Genomic DNA, 20952 nt, shown 5'->3' on the forward strand with positions numbered 1-20952 from the left:
TTAAATAAATTTAAATTTGATATTCTGATATCTATTGAGAATAGAGTTATTATAATTGTATGTGCTTGGAGAGGAAAGAAGATATCGCTCCCCTTTTATTTCTTTTTTTTCGTACGCCTAACGATCTCTCTATTACGGTATCATTTATCTTTGTCTGTCTCTGTCATACAGGTCCGTATGTACGAAAGTGTTAGATGCTCTTTCCGCGCCAGACGGTCATTTAGTTCTTTTCGGCTTACGTGTAGACAGAGTTGTGAATTAACTGGGTCTATTGTCATTTCTCCTGTCATGTCACCGGATCGAACTTGTGGTTAGTGGATCTGGGTTTGTGAGTGACTTGGTTCGCTCTGTGGAATTGAGTTAGGGCTGACAGGGTTGGACCGGCCTACTGGGGAAGTTTGGTGTGCTTTAGCCAGTACTGCTTTTATAGGCTCAGCCTTCTACTGAAATGCGTAAAACCCGATAATCATCAAAATTTAAAAAAAAAAAATATATATATATATATATATAATAGATTTAAATTTTATTTATAGAATACTTAAATAAAATTATTAATAAAAAATATTTTTTATATAAATTATTAATTAAAATATATAAAAGTAAACGAGTTTAATTTTGTAATAATATTTATAATATTTTATATATTTTTTAAAATAAATTTAAATATTTTTTAAAATATTAAAATTTTTAAATAAAAATTATTAATGAAAAATATTTTTTATATAAATTATTAATTAAAATATATAAAACTAATCGATAGTGATAATAATAATTAGATTTAGAATAATAATAATTGGGTTTAAGAGAAATTCGAATAATTTATATAAAATTCAAGTGTAAATTGTTTAATTTTTACGGACACCCGCACATTTACATGATAATATTTACAATTTTTTCAATACTCCCTTACGTGCAATCACATAATTAGCACTTCATAATTAATTTTTCACAAACACCTATCCGACATTTTTATATTTTTTTCATGTGGTATTCTCAATAAATATGTCCATTTTACCTACAGCAGTAACAGACCAGAGCCTTGTTATTTATCTCCATTTCTTGTCTCTTCCCATTTAATCTTGGTCTCATCTCATCTTTCATCCTTGCAGTCGTAGACTGTTGGTATGACTAGAGCATAGAGAATTGGAAGTCTCCACTTGTTTCTCTTGGTTGCGAGACTCTTCCTCCACCCTTACACGTTCCATCAACATCCAGAAAGGCAGGCGTTCCTCGCACGTTTACTTAATACAAAAATCTTTCCATGATGGGGGAAGCTTGGAAATAATGGCACTAACATGAAATTTCTCATAAAAAAAAAATTCCAGGAGCAACAAAAAAATCTGTAATGCTATTAAGTTCTTAAACTTGGTCAATAATTTATTTTTCATCCACTATCTGAAATTCCATGTAATTTCTGACTTGAGATCTCCTTTCAAACTCCTCATAAAGATAAACTAATTTTAGCTGGCTTTTTAACTTTTTCAAACTTAAAAAAAAAATATTTATCAAATTAGATTTGTGGCAAATTTATTTACCATGATCGTCTACGTGACGGTTAAATTTCAGCACATTCTTAAAGTGTTCCTCCAACTAAGATTTTTAAAAAAAAAAAATTAATTATTAATATATTATAATAATATATTTATATTATATTAATTTAATAATATTATTTATAATATAATTTTTTACACTAAAAAATATTTTTAATTATTTTTTATAATAATTTATTTAATTATTATAGTAATACAGTAATTAAATAGTATAAATTATAAATTTATTAATAAGTATATATTATATTATTTTTAATATATAAAAATACTATAAAAATTAATAATAGAAATAATTATATATAAAATAATATTATACTGCAATTAAAAATATGTGAAATTACTGACTTATTTATTATTTATTAAAAAATATATAAATTAATTAATTAATTAATATAAATATTTAAAATTATAAAAAATATGTAACATTATATTACGATTAAATTTATATAATATTACTAAATTATTTATAATTCATCAAGAAAAAATATGTAAATAAATAAATAAATTAATATAAATATTTAAAATTATAAAAATTAAATTTATATTTTATCGATTGCTTTCGTGCATATGTATATATTTAATTATAAAATAATATTAATAATAAAATATATTAAATATTTTTAAATATATTAAAAGAAAATTTTTTAATTATATTAATTATAAAAAATAAATTTTTAAAAAATATAAAATACTTTTAATGTTGGCTGACAGAGCTCAGCCAACGTGTTTTAAAAACAAAAGGGCAACATATTTTTAAAAAAATATAAAAAATTTACTTTATACCTTAAAAAAAAAAAAAAAATTTAACACCAAGAACATGAAAACCCCTATTTCTCTGGCACTCTTAGTCTTCTTTAAATAGTGATAATAATAAGAGCATCAGATAGAGCAGTCAAGATGCTGTGGCGACACAGTGGCTTGAGCAATTTCTTCAGCAATTGTTTCTGGTCTTATAGCAAAACTGGGGCATGGATCAAATATCACATATGCGATCTTCAATTGCTTCAACAACTCCTCCGTTAGAAGTGCCCAAAACTGATAATTCTTACCATTAAAACGGTTAATCTCGATAGGAATAAATTCATGCAGAGAAGAAGGTATCATCGAATCAGAAACTTGGCCATTGGGTTCATTAGGAGTAGAATTAGTCGCTGATGTAATGAGCTGTCCATTAAGTTCATGAGGCATAGAAACAGTCACCAAATTAGAGGCTTCTCCATTAAGTCCATGATTTGAGGAAGTTTCGTATTAGAGATTTGCCTATTAAGTCCACAAGGAGTAGTAGCAGTCATTAAATCAAAGGCTTCTGCATCAATTCCATGAGTAGAGCCAGTCAATCTGTTAGAGATTTGTCCATTAAGTTCACAAGGAGTAAAAGCAGTCACCAAATTACAGATTTCAGATTTGCTCACTTAGTTCAAATCAAACCAAGTAAGAGCAATTTGAAATTTAACTTCTTTGTCCACCCTTTCATAGATTACAATCTAAGATTCAACTCTCCAATTCTATTTTATGTTGCTGTAATAATCTCCAACCAACAAAATTTAAACAAACCAACTGCATTTAGTCTACCTCAATGAAAGAAAAAAAAATCCCATAAAAAGCAGGAGATTAGGGTTTCTAACCGTACAAATAATGCAATTCCCGTCGCCATCAAATTCCTTCCTTGGCATAGTGTCATGCTCTTATCGCGCCATTCCTTACCCTCCACCTCCATTAAAGGGATCGGCCTCTTTACCCTCCTTGTCACCTACCTCCGTTGTAGAGAGCAAGGACTCAACCACACCTCTGACAAATCTCTTGCTATTGTGACGATCAACCCACAAATAACAAAAGAACTTTAGCTACATCCACAGTCATCCATCCATTTTATCTAATAAATCATCAAATACAAGTTTAAGTTTCTTAATCCATTACACCCAATTAACCACACATTGTAAAAAACTGTTGCTTATGCTTATAGTAAAAATATTAAGTATTATTAAATTTCATCCCATTTAGAAATAATACGTAAATCAAAGATTTATTATTACAGTAATTCAAGTAATAAATTTCGGTTCTAATTAGAAAAGATTTCCCATAAATCTAACACTTCCATGCCGAGTCTCTTTAATGCGGCCACACGGACCTTGAACTCAGTCATTCATTCCATGTCGGCGTCCTTTAGTACGTCGAGAACAGCTTCCTGGATTTTCAGCTGAATTCCGGTTTCACCGTTACAAAGAGTTTTAGTTTTATATCATACCAAGCTAGGGATTCAAGTTTTAAATTATATTTTAATTTTTAAATTTTAACATGGATCATGGCTTAAATCTCTTCCATCTATAATTATTCTCTTTCATTTATAATTACTTAATCAACCTGTCAAAAAAAAATATTTTAAATATCTAAAATATTTTTATAAATATTTAATTTTTAAATTTTATTATTATCGATAAATATATTTTTATATTTTTAAAAGTTAATAACAAAAAAGCCATTATTTTTAATTTTATTGTAATTACGTCATACTTTTTTATTAATTAAAATTTAATTTTTTCAAATTATCCCAATTGTATTTTATTATTATTTGTATCATTAAAAATTAATAAAATTATCGTGTTATTCAAATGTGTTAATAAATTTTAAATTCAAATGTGTTAATAAATTTTAAAGTAAAATTGATGATAATTTAAAAGTTTACGGTAGGATTAGAATAAAATTAAAAATATATATTTTTTTTGTTAATTATTTATTTTATTAATATTTTTTTAGAAGAGAGAGATAAAAATTAAATTTGTAATTTTAGATAAATTATATATATTTTTAGTTATTTAACCAGAATAATTAAATATTTAATTTATATATTATTTATTTTTTAAATTCACTCTAAATATTAGTATAATTTAAAAAAATATAAATTAATATTATATTTGAGAGTTAAAAAAATATTTTATTATTTTTAATATTTTCAAATTAAATTATATTAAATATTATTTTAAATTATTTTTTAATATTTTATAACTAATGTATTTAATAAAATTATTTTCTTAACTATAATTTTAAAAATACTACTAAATAAATAGTAAGTATGTTAAACAGATTTAATAATTAATTTTAAATTTTAATGATATGGTATGGTGATATGATATTAATGTAGGAAGTAATATTATAATTTATTAGTTTTTTAATAATATAAATAACAGCAAATATGATTAGATTAATTTAAAAATATTAAATTTTAATTTAAAAAAAAATATAGAGCGTAATTAAAAGTACAGATTTATTTTTTTACCATTAACTCTATTTTTAAAATTAAATCATATTAAAGCTTATATATTACAGATTTTATATATCCAGCTAATAAATAAATAATAATTTGAGTAAATCAGATTAGAGCTATATTTAAATTTAGATTAATAAATTTTTAAAGAAATGGTGACGCGGAACCCTATGGCACAAGTCTCAAACTCACACGCACAAGTAGATACGGAATCCAAAGATCTGATAAATCCACCTCCTATGGCACCCCAAACTTAGAGAAGCTGAAATACCAATGATCGAAGGATTTAGATGAGAATCCGACAAACGTCACAACGAATAATTGATAAGTTAGCCAAGATTCCTGGTGCAATTGATGAAAGCAAATCCTCACTCTCACTCAAAGCAATACACGCCAAATGCATGAAAGAAATTCTGAAAAGTTTGATTAAAAGCTACCTCTTACAATTGTTTCTTATCCTTATATAGTAAGGAGAAAAAGAAATAAAATCCTAAGACACTCTTCTTGGGCCTGACTTAAACACATAAGACCCAAGCCCAATCACACACTAAAATAACATATAAGTATTAAAATATAAGCCCACAACATGGCCCAACACTCTAAAACTTAAAAGATAAAATATGGCCAGAATACAAGCCCAAACAAAACTAAAATAAAACAAGTGTTTAAATAATAAAACTAGCAAGCCCATCATAACAAAGTTGAATCTTCACAAAACCCTTACTTGATCTTCACTTTAGGCTTTCCTTTATGTAGTTTTAGCCCATAGGTTTGATTAGGCTCCCTCAACCTATGATTGCAAGTGTTGCACCAAATCTGTCCCATATGAATTAAAGCACGCCCCAAATATATATGGATTATATGAATATGATTTTGAACTACTCTTCGATCCATTGGAATGATATAAGTTTGCTCCACACCATTGTTAGAAATTTGTCCTATTGGATCCGTATCATTCCCTCTTTCTTTAGAAAAGATTCGTCCTCGAATCTTGCTGATATTTATGTCAAGAAGGAAAGCTTTAGGCACCCATGTATCTTCAAAGACCTCCTTTTGAATAGGTGGAAATAGTATAAAACTTTCATCATGGATGTTTTCATCAACAACCTGCACATCAAGAATAAATGAACTAGACATAAAAATATTAGTCATAGAAAGATCATGTGGATGTGACCCATTCTCCTCTACAACTTCCAAAACAGTCTTATTCACCTCCTCCACCTCATCAATCATGTGCTCCCCATGTCCACCATCATTCACAACCTCTTCTATAAGCTCATTAATGGAATTTTCAAGAACAACTACATTAGATGATTGCATTACAACTTCCTCTTCAATTTGAATCTCTATGGAAGTTGACATTGGAACTTTAGCCTCTTCTTTCTCATTTTCTTTCTCCATCTTCCCTCCTTGAACTAGTCTTGATTCTTTTCCAGCCTCGTTACCCTCAAACTCACTCTTTTCTCTCATTTTTTCCACAGAACTCAAGCTCTCACTCTCCTTTGTAGCCAAGGCCGAAGCCTCCCTCTCCCTCTCCAGCATTTTTATGTGATCGGCATATACCTCTTGAGGTGATAAAGGAGCGAGTATAAGCTTCTGTCCTTCATGAGTGAATGAGTACTTGTTATTGAGCCCATCATGTTGCACCTTTCTATCATATTGCCACGGCCTACCCAACAATATATGGCTTGCCTGCATAGGTACCACATCGCACAAGATCTCATCCTTATACCTACCAATAGAAAATGGTATAACCACCTGGCGTGTAACTCTGACCTCACCACAATCGTTCAACCATTGCAATCTGTATGGCTTAGGGTGTTTAATAGAAGCCAAGCCCAATTTCTCCACCATATACACACTAGCCACATTTGCACAACTACCTCCATCAATAATGACAGTACACACTTTTCCATTAACCAAACACCTAGTGTGAAATATGTTTTCCCGTTGTTCCAAGCTTTCTTCCTTAACCTGCATATTCAGAGCATGCCTAGCAACAAGCATCTCACAATGTGCAGCAAGCAACACATTATTAACAAACACATCCGAATCATCACAGTCATTATTGCAATTATGAGTTCTTTGAGGTATTCTTGTAGAAGTGGACGCTGGTGAGACATTCTCATCTTTATTCATCCTACCTTAAATCAACAAAGAACAAAGAGAATTAGCAAATATTGTGTTAGAAAAGAAAGAACTCAAGTGTTTGCACACTTACCACTCTTTTGCCGATTCTTCAATTGCACTTCAGAAACTAAGGTCAACCAACTAACCACAAGGTGCGTTTAATGAAAAAAAAAAAAAAAAACTAAAGAAAGAACGAAGCGCGCAAAAACTAGAATGAAGACACTGACAATTTGGAAAGTAACACATGAACTAGGTTTTGTGCTACTTGAAAAATATTACCTAGAGTATAGACATAAGCAAACAATACTCCAGCAATGTCAAGGAAGTAAAAGCAAGCTTAAACCAAAAAGAAACTTTGAATTGAAATAAAGACGAATCTGGACAAAAGTTTGAATTTAATTCACTTCAACGCAAATTAAATATGGATCTGCTTAAATCTACCCAAAAAGGCAAGTATCAAAACACCACAAATAGAATCAGAAAAAAAAATATAAATTTCTCTCAGATCAGAAACATGGACGAAAATTCTGGTGTTAAAAGAAGGACTTGACATCAAATCAATTTAGATGCAATTTCCTTAAATGTGCACTTTAGGAAATAGGCAGAAATTCTTTTATCTCCTAATCTGGATTCAACCAAATTCAAAATTCAAAATTGATTCCCATAAACTACAGCAATCAATTGAGATAGGCAAGGAAATATGGATGAAAAAGGAAGCATATCACAATTTCGGCCAGATCAAGATAAATATGGCAAAGGCGAATTTTTTTTTTTTTCGTTTTTTTTTTTTTTTTTTTTTTGGGATTTCGAATTTTTTTTCCCAAAAGAGATTATGGATACAGAAGTTTTCAATGAAATCAACAAGAAAGACAAGGAAAACTCAAAAAAAAAAAAAAAAAACTCTAGATCCTGAGATAAATAAGAATTTACCTCACTTTGGCTCTGATACCAACTGACGCGGAACCCTATGGCACAAGCCTCAAACTCACACGCACAAGTAGATACGGAATCCAAAGATCTGATAAACCCACCTCCTATGGCACCCCAAACTTAGAGAAGCTGAAACACCAATGATCGAAGGATTTAGATGAGAATCCGACAAACGCCACAACGAATAATTGATAAGTTAGCCAAGATTCCTAGTGCAATTGATGAAAGCAAATCCTCACTCTCACTCAAAGCAATACACGCCAAAGGCATGAAAGAAATTCTGAAAAGTTTGATTAAAAGCTACCTCTTACAATTGTTTCTTATCCTTATATAGTAAGGAGAAAAAGAAATAAAACCCTAAGACACTCTTCTTGAGCCTGACTTAAACACATAAGATCCAAGCCCAATCACACACTAAAATAACATATAAGTATTAAAATATAAGCCCACAACATGGCCCAACACTCTAAAACTTAAAAGATAAAATATGGCCAGAATACAAGCCCAAACAAAACTAAAATAAAACAATTGTTTAAATAATAAAACTAGCAAGCCCATCATAACAAAGCTGAATCTTCACAAAACCCTTACTTGATCTTCACTTTAGGCTTTCCTTTATGTAGTTTTAGCCCATAGGTTTGATTAGGCTCCCTCAGCCTATGATTGCAAGTGTTGCACCAAATCTGTCCCATATGAATTAAAGCACGCCCCAAATATATATGGATTATATGAATATGATTTTGAACTACTCTTCGATCCATTGAAATGATATAAGTTTGCTCCACACCATTGTTATAAATTTGTCCTATTGAATCCGTATCAAATGGTGTATAAACACTTGTAAGAAATTTCCCTATGCTAAGCTAAATAGTGCCTTGATGACTTTTCTTCGTGATTTGGATTCAGTGGCATGAACACTGTTTGTGCAGAGAAATGTGTTCATCTGAGATATTTTTTAATTAAGTTGATGGAAAAGCTAAGGATTATCTGTGATCTCTTTTTTATTCTTTCTTTTGCATCGCCTTCATGTCTGCAAGGCTTTTTTCTTGGTCTCATCACTCATGCTTACACTTTATTGCTTTTCCAACTTATAATTCATTTTTATTATCATCTATTGCTTTCTTTTTTTTTTTTCTCTCTTTTCTAAAAAAAAATGTTTATTTACTTTGGAGAAATGCAGTGCTTCCTCTACTCTCTTATTTTTCTTTTCTAACCAAACAAGATAAAATGTGATATCAAAATTACTTTATCGCATCTATTCCCATTCCTTCCTACTTTTTATCTATCCAAACAAGCTCCTAGCTTGGCTACCTTACAAGGAAAATGCCATTTTTTTGGGGATAAGGCCTAGGGCTTCCTACCCTTTTAAAGGGTGCAAATTCATAGGTGGGGTTTCCCCTACCCTTTAGTTGTCTTTATTAATGAATGCTAATTTACCTTTTCTTTTTTTTTCTTTGTCAAGTGCTCTACGGACTGCTAAAAAAGTACATTTCATTATTATTTTTTATGTGGAGTCTATCTAGATTTGTAAGGGAAATAACACTAAAGCTTGATGAATTATTAAATTTAAAAATTTTAATTTATTAAAATATTTTTTTATCAATAAAATAATTATTTTATTAAATTTTATTTATTTTTATTATTTTTCTCTCAATTTTTTTATATTATTTTATTAATGAAAAAAAAAAATATTTTAATAAATTTTAAAAAATATATGACTATTTTATTAATAATAATAATATTCAATGACTAAATAAAAAAATTTATCGATTATAAAATTTAATTTTAAATATTTTTTATTTTATTTTTTATTTATTTTTAATAAAAAATGAAGTGAGTATTTTGTTAAAAAAAAAACATAAAAACATTAATAAATTTTGAGCCTATCCTGTTAACCTATGATTCAAATGAATAGTTAAAGTGTAGAATTGCACATAACTATTACTTCACCTACTTTGCATTTATGTACAGCCAACTTGAACCAAGTGGCCCTAAAAGCAATATACATGCTGGTTCATTGATTTCGCTTGTGAATCACAGATGCACCATTTTCTTCTTTTTAAAAAGAATTTGGACACATACTGATATGATGCAGATGAAAATCGTGCCCACTAAGAGCTGCCACGTATGATTCAAACAATTCTCAATCGAATATAAGGCTTCAACAAAGGTGCAAGAGCAGGAAAAGCGTTAAGAGTCATATTCAAATTCAATGGAAATGGCATCCATGCATGAGAGAGACTGGTTCTGTGTCGCTGCAAATGCTTATTGGTCGCGCTAGAATTGGATCATGGACATGCAGATGCGAGATAGTAACATGGGTTTCAACCATGTGAAGCTTCCTACGACTTGTCAACACAAGAATGAAATTTATAATTTCAATTTCAACTTAAATAGATCACTTAGATTTGATATAATTCAATCATGGTCCCCTTGTAATGTGCCATCGCGGTTTGTGTCATCAATGAAATTTCGATCTTGGAGAAAAAAAGAAAAGAAAATAAAAAAAGGCAATCACTTTCTGTCACTTTCTATCGTTAGGGTCTCTATATACACACATTTCATTAATTTCTACATGCCATTTAAGTTAAAATTAAAATATTTAAATTATAATAAAATAATATTTAATTTGATTAAATTACTTTTATCTTATATAATTATGTGAATTTTAATAATTTTATTTTTTATTAATATATGAATAAAAAGTGAAATAATGGTAAAATACATTTTAATAAATTGTAAAGTAATTACTATATTAAAAGTAATTTTTTTTAATTTGATAGATCATTTATGGTAAATAAAAGTGATGGAAAAGTATAATTTTGGATAAGCTAGGCATCTGATCTAAACTGGTATTATACGGCAGTAAGGTGATAATGGTTGAAGTCACTCCAAGTTACGAAGCATATGAGGTGCACGCGGTTGAGGATGACTTGCAGTTTCAGTTCACCGCTAAGTCTAAAGCGTCCAGATCAGCTTAGGTCATTTCTGTTTATTTTTAATTTAACCCATTAGTTAAGGCAAATTAATACTTTCACCCAACAAAAGCAAAGAAAACTTGGGATATTTGTCCTCCCCACCTTTCTCTCCTTTCGCTTTCCCATCTATCTTCCTACCTAATTCCTTATACGTTAAATAATTCACTTCTTTTAAAATTACAAGAATGAATGCAAGAAGATGCAGTAGCAAATTAATGATCATTATTATTATTATTTTACTATACTAATATTTTTCTAGTATTATTTCGGGAAACAAATTGCAGACTAAGAAAACTGTATTTGCAGAACTGCACGACTTCAACTTCAAAAAGGAGAAATAAATGTTATTGCCCGACGAATAAAAAAAAGATGCAACTTCACTTGAACGGCTTTTCCGACTCACTCTTTCAATTATTTATACTCTCTCACCTCTGCAAATCTCTACGCCCCTCTTTCTCTTTTCTCTCTCTCTCTTCCTCACTTTACTTTGTCCATGGAAGGAAAAGCAAGACCTGTCCTTCTTTTCTTTTCCTTCACCATTTTCCTTTCCCTCTCCACCACTTCCTCATCCTCACTCCGGTATCACACCCTTGTTCTGAACCCTCTCCCTAGCCAGCCCACACTCTCATGGCCAGCCTCCGATTCCGAATCAGAAACGCTCACAGCATCCAACGCCACCGAAATAGACCCAGAAGAGTCCACCTTATCCGTACAGTTACATCACTTGGATGCACTGTCCTTAAACAAAACCCCTCAACAACTCTTCTGTCTGAGGCTCCACCGTGATGCTTCGCGAGTTGTAGCTTTGTCCTCTCTTGCTGCCTCAGCAGCTGCAGCACCCGGTGGGCGCGTCACTGGTGGGTTTAGCAGCTCCGTCATATCTGGTCTAGCGCAGGGCAGCGGCGAGTACTTCACGCGCATAGGCGTGGGCACGCCTCCAAGGTACGTTTACATGGTGCTGGATACCGGGAGCGACATCGTTTGGATCCAGTGCGCTCCGTGTAAGAAGTGCTACTCTCAATCTGACCCGGTTTTCGACCCACGTAAGTCCAGATCTTTCGCTGGGATCCCCTGTGGGTCCCCTTTGTGCCACAGGCTTGATTCACCGGGCTGCAATACTCAAAAGCAGACATGCATGTACCAAGTATCCTACGGTGACGGATCTTTCACTTTTGGTGATTTCGCCACTGAAACGCTGACGTTTCGCCGTACTAGAGTTGGGCGTGTAGCTCTCGGGTGCGGCCACGATAATGAAGGACTATTCGTCGGTGCTGCGGGTTTGTTGGGACTTGGCCGGGGTAGGTTATCTTTTCCCTCACAAACCGGTCGCCGGTTTAACCGGAAGTTTTCTTACTGTTTGGTAGACCGGTCTGCTTCTTCTAAACCATCCTCCGTGGTTTTTGGAGACTCGGCCATCTCTCGAACCGCCCGCTTCACTCCGCTGATCTCAAACCCCAAGCTGGACACTTTTTACTACGTTGAACTCCTTGGGATCAGTGTCGGTGGCACTCGTGTCCCTGGTATCACTGCATCTCTATTCAAACTCGATCAAACTGGCAATGGCGGTGTGATTATTGATTCGGGCACGTCCGTGACTCGTTTGACGCGACCCGCTTACATAGCCCTTCGGGATGCTTTCCGCGTCGGAGCTACCAGTTTAAAGAAGGCACCCGAGTTCTCTCTATTCGACACCTGTTTTGATTTATCTGGGCAGACGGAGGTGAAAGTTCCAACCGTGGTGTTGCACTTTCGCGGTGCTGACGTATCTTTGCCGGCGTCTAATTATCTGATTCCTGTGGATAGTAACGGTAGCTTTTGCTTTGCGTTTGCGGGTACAATGAGCGGGTTGTCGATAATAGGGAATATTCAGCAACAGGGTTTCAGGGTTGTCTACGACTTGGCCGGTTCACGGGTCGGGTTTGCTCCACGTGGGTGCGCCTAAAGGCGTAATTAGTGTGCGTTGCGGTAAAGGATAGAAGCTCTTATCTCTTCCTTTTTTTTTTATTATTTTTTTTCCCCTTGGGTTTTGTGGTTCCCAGAAAGAGTGTAGGATTTGGGATGATGTCCACTTGTTGGTTGGTTGTTTGTTGTATAACTCGCAGACGAGGGTAAAATCGTTATATATAAGGCTCAAATTCAGCTTGAGTTAACATTATGAGAACCTAAAATGCAAATTTCCTTTGATTAATACAAGTTAAATCGTGCTGATGAAATTTAGTCTTCATGCTGTGATTCATAGTAAATACTTCTAATTAGTTGGTGTAATTTGGTGAACATTGTGCAAATGTGTAATCCAAAGTATTAAACTCTTTTGAGATTTTTGTAGATGTAAGCGTCAGCCAGATTTAATAGCTGGGAGAGATTTGTGGGGACGTATTGTAGCTACGTGCTAGTTGCTATCCTCGTTTGGCAGGGTAGCATTAAGTCACTTTGAATTTAGTTCAAGGCATTAAGTGCATAAAATTAGCGTTTCCGGTGCATTTTCACATAGATGGAAAAAGCCAGGAAATTTTTCTTGTTTGGGCATGGTTTTCATTTTGTGGTAAATGAAAAGTATTTTGCAGGTTTTTTTATGTTATATTGCTGAACAGTTTGTAAGTACATTAGCTTTACTTGTTCCCTACTGAGATTTGTGTATTGTCTGGCTATTGTTGCTCTTAGTCAATATTAACGTTGAAAATGTGTTGCTTGATGATGTCTTTCTGCAACCAAAGCCAGCATCGGCGACTAAATTAAACAGACCCATAAATTAGATAATGCAGCAGCAGCTTCATCGTGATCTTCATCTCTCCAAGTGGGAACTGTGAAGGAGCTTTGGAAGTTTCCATGTTTTGGTGGGGCCTCATCAAAAGTATTCACTTCGTGATGGAATATCACAAACCCATCTTTCGGTGCATGTGCAAGTGGATGTACTAGTCATTTACTAATTTAGCACAGTTGTCTATGCAAAGCTAGAAACTTTATACAGTGGGACTTAATTATTCATGGGATGGTGCATGGGCGATTGGTATGAGTTAAGCTTGTGTAATTACGACTTGTAGCTGTGTCTCTCAACTGTGAAAACAGATAGCCCATATGCCACATGCATGACCTCACCCATGCTTTAGTGTGTCCACCGCTCACCCATATCGCACACGCCCCGACGGCGAGTCAAAGAAAGCTGCCAACGACTCTGTTTCGATGTATATTTATTAGCAGATTAGAATTCTACACTTTGTGCGGTTCTAGCTGGACATAACCGATAGAAAAGTTACATCAACTACTACGCAACATGAATAGATACTGGAAGCATCACTACTTAAAAGTCGCATGTCGATTCAACGACTTTAGCACCTTGAAAATAATCTTATTTCCGAGAGATTTTAATTCATTCCTCCTTCACCAGCAAACTGTGGAGATCAAAAGTAGATTTTAGTCATAATCATGGGTTTAGCGAATCTAGAGTTGCAAAGGATGGAAATTAGTAAACCTTTGTTCCATGGTAGGATAGGCATGTGATGGGAGATTATCACATGACGGATCTTTTCCTAAAATCTGGAAAGGCGGACCAAATAAAATGAGTCTGATTATAATGATTAAAAAAAGGATGTTAATTAACCTAACCATTATTTTATCTCAATATAATCAGAGGAGTATAATTTGGTGTATGAACACAAAGAGACAACCATCCATCCTCTTTGTCTCGTAATACATGTGTATTGGGGGGTGGGGGTGGGGTCAGCAATGTGTATAATCTTTTCCTCATCTCAGTTTTTATTGGAATTTTTTTTTTTTGAAATGGGATTGGGTCTCGTAAAATAATGGTCCTTTTAATTTGATAAAGTTAGAATATATGGATTAAATTTATTTTTAAAACAATTGAAAGACATAAATATTAATTTAAGTATGTTCTAAAAATAAATAAATACTATACTTTTAAGGGTATTTTGATTATTTTTTAGACAATAACTAGAAAAATTAGAAAAAAACAGTTTTTTTTTTTTATACAAGTGAATTGAGGGAGCTGTAGGAGCTTCTAGTGACAAAGCCGGATGTTTTTGTCCAGAACTTGATGATCTTCTAAAGTAGCTAGATAATTCAGAGATTGAATTCTAAATGAATCATCATTATCCAGAATTGTCTCCAATATGTTCATTCTATGTTTCGTAGAGGTGATGAAAATGAGGATTTTGAAAGCAGTTTAGGCAAGGCAAGGCAAAGTGAAAATGAGTCATAGGGTTGTGTGAACATGTTGGAACTGATTCAAGCTCACCTGAAGCGACTCTTAGGTAAGGTGGGGCGATTTCCTGGATGCATGATTTGGGGTCAAATAGGGATGATCTGTCCAACCAGAAGGGCTGAGAACTTGAAAATCACTGGGGTATTGTGGGCTACTGTGCAGAAAAATTTGCAGAAGAGTACTCGTTGCACCGTAGTGTTTTTGAAAAAGAGCCATGAAGAGTGTTTCTGTAGGCAACTTTTTCATCTTTGTGTGGTTTTTGGAGAAAGTGAGAAACCAATAAAGCCTACAAAGGGTTCTGATGCAGAAAATAGTTAAATTTAGCCATAGTCAATCCCAAATTGTGTACTATTGGGTCAATGACTATGTAGGTATATTTATTACCCACAATATGTAACCCAAAGTGAAGAACGAAGAGAGAAAGGGGAAGAGCGAGTATTGAGAGTGGTGGTTTGTTTTCTTGTCGTCCAGAGGAGTGGAGGCTTTGGCCTTCCTTTTCTCCATTTGATGAAGTATAGTTTTGTTTGTTTTGTGTGAATCGGTGTTTGTTTTTAGATTTGTTCATTTTAGTTTGTCTGTGGGTTTTGTTTCTGAGTTTTGATCGTTCCTACTCAGAGGGGGTTTCTACTTGATAATGACATTGACACCTCGAGGCGCTGCCACTTCGTCTTACGATCTCCGCTCTCATTGACATTGTGAAGCCATGCTTTGCCGCGTTGCCCTCTTTATGTGGAGTTTTAGAGACTATAGTTTTCACGGTGGTTTCAGGTTTGTTGGACTGCTGGTGGTTTTAGTTGATGCGTTCTTCTCTGGGTTATGGGATGTTTTTCAACTTCTGCTTTGTTGTCGGTTGAGTTTGATTTTTGGCATCTTTGTGCTTTTGTTGTGGATTTCTTACTGGCATGTAACATGCACTGACATTTTTTTTTAAAAAAATTTTTGTTTGCTGATTGTGATGAGGCGGTGGAGAGGGCGGAGGCAGCGTAGGAGGAGAAAAGTTGGGTTGGTATTTCCAGGCGGCACCGTTTCTCTAAGGGTTGGGTTGTGCTTTTCAGGCTCTAGGTCTAGGGTTGGGTTTGTTGGATTGTGAATTAGATTTCTATTAATGGATTAATGGACTTTGGTCTCTTATTTGTAGAATTAGCCCACTGGACTTTAAATGTAACAAGCTTTGCACGTTAAAAAGAAATGCCAAATAATCCGATTTTGCTGATGGCGAGTGAATCACATGGCAGATGCTTATGGCACAATAGACGAATCAAAGTAGTTAGTGGAGTAGGTAATATCCCTTCTCACGTCAGACCAAAAAGTGTTAAAAGTGGCAGTAGCAATACCATCCTTTTGCACTAATATAATACATCTTTCATCTGCAAGTAACGTTGAAACTAAGACATTTTTTATGCCATTATCATCCCCAATCCTTCCTACCAAAACAGCAGCAAATGGACGATCAATCCATGCTCCAAAGTCCAAAGCCCACAAATATATTATTTTAGGCGCCAAGTAGCGATAAAGGGACACATTCCCGGGCTCAGACTAATGACGAGAATTAGAGTGAATATAAGAGATTTTAGGTTTATCTACCCCAATTCCCTATCCCTTATAAATTTGGAAAAGAAATTGTAATTGAACATAAAACGACATTACTAAGAAGAACAAGAAAAAATCCCATGACTTGGAATAATAAAGCGTATAAATCGGACCGGAAGAGCCAAGAGCCAGGCTCTGCCATTTTCCCATAGATATAGAATAACAGGGCAGTAACAGCTCACCAGTCACCACCCAGTAGGGAAAGTGAAAAATAATGATTCACATTATTTAACTGAATAACAATGATAACACTTACCCTTTAATTATTCCATTCCACCTAATCCAATCTCCTATCTAAGCCTCTACGCTTCACTCCCTCTCTCGCATGAAACCCTTTGATGTCATCGGTGACTTGCATTATTTCTCACCCTCTCGCCGATTGGGAAACTCACTTCTTTTTCCTGTAGGAGATATTGTACATACAGAACCAATCATCGTCTCCCTGTTTCTTCATTCTTCCAAAATTTCGACCTTGTATCCCAAAGTACACACCCATCAAAGAAAAAGACGCTTGCGTTTGAAATACTCATCCTGCGCTGTTTCTCTTCTTCTGGGAATGAAGGATACAGAATTGAGAATACCCATCAGGGAATAAGCCTTAAATTCGGAAAATTACCTCTTCTTTCTTTCCGGGGGGGGGGGGGGGGGGGGTGTTTGGGGGTAATTTTTTTATAATGGAATTGGATACAATTGAAAGTATGCCATCCTCGGATTTGACAGATGAGGATGAGATCCATCCCCACCATATTCAATTCCCTTCACTTCCAAAGCCTCAAAGCAATAACAATATCAACATCAGCAACACTAATAGTGTTTCCTCAGCTATTCAGTCCATCAGTGTCCATGAGTTGCTTGAGTGCCCTGTTTGTACCAATTCTATGTATCCTCCAATTCATCAGGTTTGTACTTTGGTTGTTGGGTTCCTAACTTGTCTCGATCTGTTTGTTACTTTTTTATCTGGGGGATTTTTGGCAGTTGAATTTGTTCCATTTTTTGTGGAGGATAATAAATGCAATTTTGGTATTTTCTAAATTTCATTGAATTGAACTCAGGTTTATTGTTCTTCAGTTGGTTGATATGGTTGGAATTGGACATAGGGTATATTTTAGGGCTGCGTTAGAAGATCATCTAATTTTTGAATTGTGGAATTTTGACTTATATGAGTAAGACTTGGGGAGTTTTTAGTGCCAAATAAGTTCAATAGATGTTGTTCTTTGCCTTGTATTTGTACGACATGCCAGAGCTTTGTAGTTTTCAGTTGGGAACTGTACCTATATTGCCATATCATTATTGTGGTACAATATGAAACTAATACTTCTAAGAGTGAACTAAGAAGTAGCATGCACGGGTTTTCTTTTTTGTTAATTCTCACGTTTGGAATGGAAGAATTAGTTCTTTTTACATTAAGTTTTATTATTATTATTATTAAAAATATAAATAGTGCAAGCTTGTGTAAGAATTCAATTGAATTATTTTCTTGTAAATGATTTATTCCAAATAGCGGGAGTAGGATTTACCAAGTGAAATTCTTACTTGAAATTTTTCCCTCCCAGTGTCCTAGCTTTGCTTTCAAAATAACTAGCCAAAAGAAGGGAAAATGGGTTGAAACTTGTTGCTCTCAGTCGTCTATAGATTCTCTATTGCTTATTTATGACTAGCAGGATTCACAGGAACCATCTGCTTGCATATGAAACTTGGAATCTTTGATGTGAATCTTAGGACGCTTGAGTGTGAGAATTTGGTAGATTGGAGGTTTTATATGCTAGTGAGGTGACAATAGGATGCTGCATGTAGTTTTTTTATATTTGTGCATTACAGTAGAATAAGTTTTCAATCTGCAAAATCCCAAAGGACTTAATTCGAGGGGGGTTTCATCACATGATTGTATGAACCTATGGCATATATAAAAGTGAGCTCATACTGGATTTTGTTTGAAATATTCTGGGTTAAACCTTTTTGAACATTTAAAACATGGAAGGAATTGTGAGTTAAGACTTGAAATATGACAAACTAAAGGAGTGTGGACTTGATGTAAGAATCCGATCTTGTGGCTTCTGTGTGTTTTGAATGAGACAGATTTGCTGGCTGTTAAAATTTCATCATGCTAGCTGAAATTTTTTGCTAACGTGTTCTTTAAATTTATTTATTTATTTTTTCTGTGCAGTGCCACAATGGGCATACTCTTTGTTCAACTTGTAAAACAAGGGTGCATAACCGATGCCCCACTTGTAGACAAGAACTTGGTGACATTAGATGCCTTGCATTGGAGAAAGTAGCTGAATCACTTGAACTGCCTTGCAAATACATGTCACTTGGATGCCCAGAGATTTTTCCTTACTACAGTAAACTCAAACATGAAGCTCTATGTAACTTCAGGCCATACAACTGTCCATATGCTGGATCTGAGTGTGTTGTTGTTGGGGATATCCCATTCCTTGTTGCTCATCTGAGGGATGATCACAAAGTAGACATGCATTCTGGATGCACTTTCAACCATCGCTATGTTAAGTCTAATCCTCGTGAAGTAGAAAATGCAACATGGATGTTAACTGTAAGTATTTGTTTTGTCCCATTTAATTACTTATAAGGAAAAAGAAAAGCTTATGTAATTAAGTTGATTGGAAAAGGACATAATAGTAAATTTGGGATAGCCTAAAAGATTGGGACATGCTTCTTGTTTATGGCTAGATCATTGTAATTGTGAGTCAGGGAACATGATCTGGCAATTATTTTGTCCACAGGAGAACCCATCTGTGCCATTTAAAGAAGGCATTTTGAATTCCTTAATCATCTGCCAACAGTTTGGTTAAATGGTTAGACAATCGCATGTTTGGTCATTGGCCTCATGAAGTCTGTACCTGGGTTCAACCCATCACAAACTTTTCACAGGACTTCCTCTAGGGATTATCCTGGTAGTTGCATGGCTTGTTTGGAATAAGGAGATTGCATGTGCTAGGTATTTGTCTGGTTGAGAGCAAGAAAACTGGCAGAGAAGAGGAATGTAAAATGTATTTAATTAGTATGACTCTAAAACATTCTAATTTTTTAAGTGTTTATAAAAATATATCATGTGCTTTTATCTCTTTTATGTCCTTATGGGGCCCCCTATGATGATGCTGATGCAAGTATGTAAAACCATAATTGAAGACGAGTTATATGGAAAAGGGCATAAAATGGTAAATTAAGATTTGGATGATACTTAAGGTCATTAGTTTAACCTTTACTATTATGTTTGCCTTGAACTGTGTTGGTTGATTGATCGAAGTTGTCCTGATGAAGAATGTATCCTTACCTGAGGACTGCTTTTCCTATAACCTCTAATCTGCAAATCTCACTCATCGGTTGAATTTCCAAGTGAGTGCTGAACCATTGTTTCTGACAATATTGTGTAGGTTTTCCACTGTTTTGGTCAGTACTTCTGTCTGCATTTTGAAGCGTTCCAGCTAGGGATGGGACCTGTTTATATGGCATTCCTTCGTTTCATGGGAGATGAGACAGAAGCCCGTAATTACAGCTACAGCCTGGAGGTAGGGGGAAATGGCCGGAAACTGATATGGGAAGGGACACCACGAAGCATTAGAGATAGTCACAGGAAAGTTAGAGATAGCCATGATGGCCTCATTATACAGAGGAACATGGCGCTTTTCTTCTCTGGAGGGGATAGAAAAGAGCTAAAGCTTAGAGTGACAGGGCGCATATGGAAAGAACAGCAGAACCCTGAAGGTGGGGCTTGCATACCCAATCTCTGCAGTTAGTGTGTTGCCTCTTTTGTATTGTTATCATATTCAGATGTCTTGGGAATCCGTACATATGACTTTCGGAGGCATGAGCTCTATAAATTGTCAATAAACTATGACGAAGTTACTCTGGCTTTGTTGTGAATCTATCATTATGGCACCTGCATCTATATTCGTTTTGAGAAAAAAAAAAAAAAAAAAAAAAAAAAAAAATCTCACATTATCAGGTGTAATTTTGGCTTTTCTCCCTATTAAAAAAAAAAATTCTGCAATTCGTTAACAAAAAGATAACTGGCATCTAACTTTACATTTTAGAAAAAACAAACAAACAAACAAGATATTTAAGTGAAAAATACAAAATATTTCGCACCAAAGATACCATTTTGATTTGCCTTTCTCTTGGTGATCTTGATGGGAGTCGAATAACCAATATATATATATATATAATTAAAAGAATTGAACCATCCAACCATTTTCATTTTCAATAAAAATTTTATATTTTAGTAATTTAATTTTAAAAATTTTAATTCTACTCTGTCCACTGTTTGGATGCTTG

At 34.0% G+C, this 20952-nt stretch overlaps 2 protein-coding genes and 1 pseudogene across 2 annotated transcripts; 2 read left to right on the forward strand and 1 right to left on the reverse strand.

The window, feature by feature from the left end:
- Window positions 1-1097: 1097 nt before the first annotated feature.
- Window positions 1098-3854, reverse strand: LOC110610945 (annotated as a pseudogene).
- A 7302-nt stretch (window positions 3855-11156) lies between these two features.
- On the forward strand, window positions 11157-13043 carry LOC110614542 (aspartyl protease family protein 2). The gene has a single exon (XM_021756105.2). The coding sequence runs from the start codon at window positions 11344-11346 to the stop codon at window positions 12790-12792; it is 1449 nt and encodes a 482-aa protein (XP_021611797.1). The 5' UTR covers window positions 11157-11343; the 3' UTR covers window positions 12793-13043.
- Window positions 13044-16875: 3832 nt separating this feature from the next.
- On the forward strand, window positions 16876-20566 carry LOC122721364 (E3 ubiquitin-protein ligase SINAT3-like). The gene is made up of 3 exons (XM_043948947.1): window positions 16876-17558; window positions 18824-19210; window positions 20052-20566. The coding sequence occupies exons 1-3, from the start codon at window positions 17334-17336 to the stop codon at window positions 20412-20414; spliced, it is 975 nt and encodes a 324-aa protein (XP_043804882.1). The 5' UTR covers window positions 16876-17333; the 3' UTR covers window positions 20415-20566.
- The last annotated feature ends 386 nt before the right edge of the window (window positions 20567-20952 follow it).

This window comes from Manihot esculenta, chromosome 1 (genome assembly GCF_001659605.2).
Source record: "Manihot esculenta cultivar AM560-2 chromosome 1, M.esculenta_v8, whole genome shotgun sequence".
In the NCBI taxonomy this organism is placed as follows: Eukaryota; Viridiplantae; Streptophyta; class Magnoliopsida; order Malpighiales; family Euphorbiaceae; genus Manihot; species Manihot esculenta.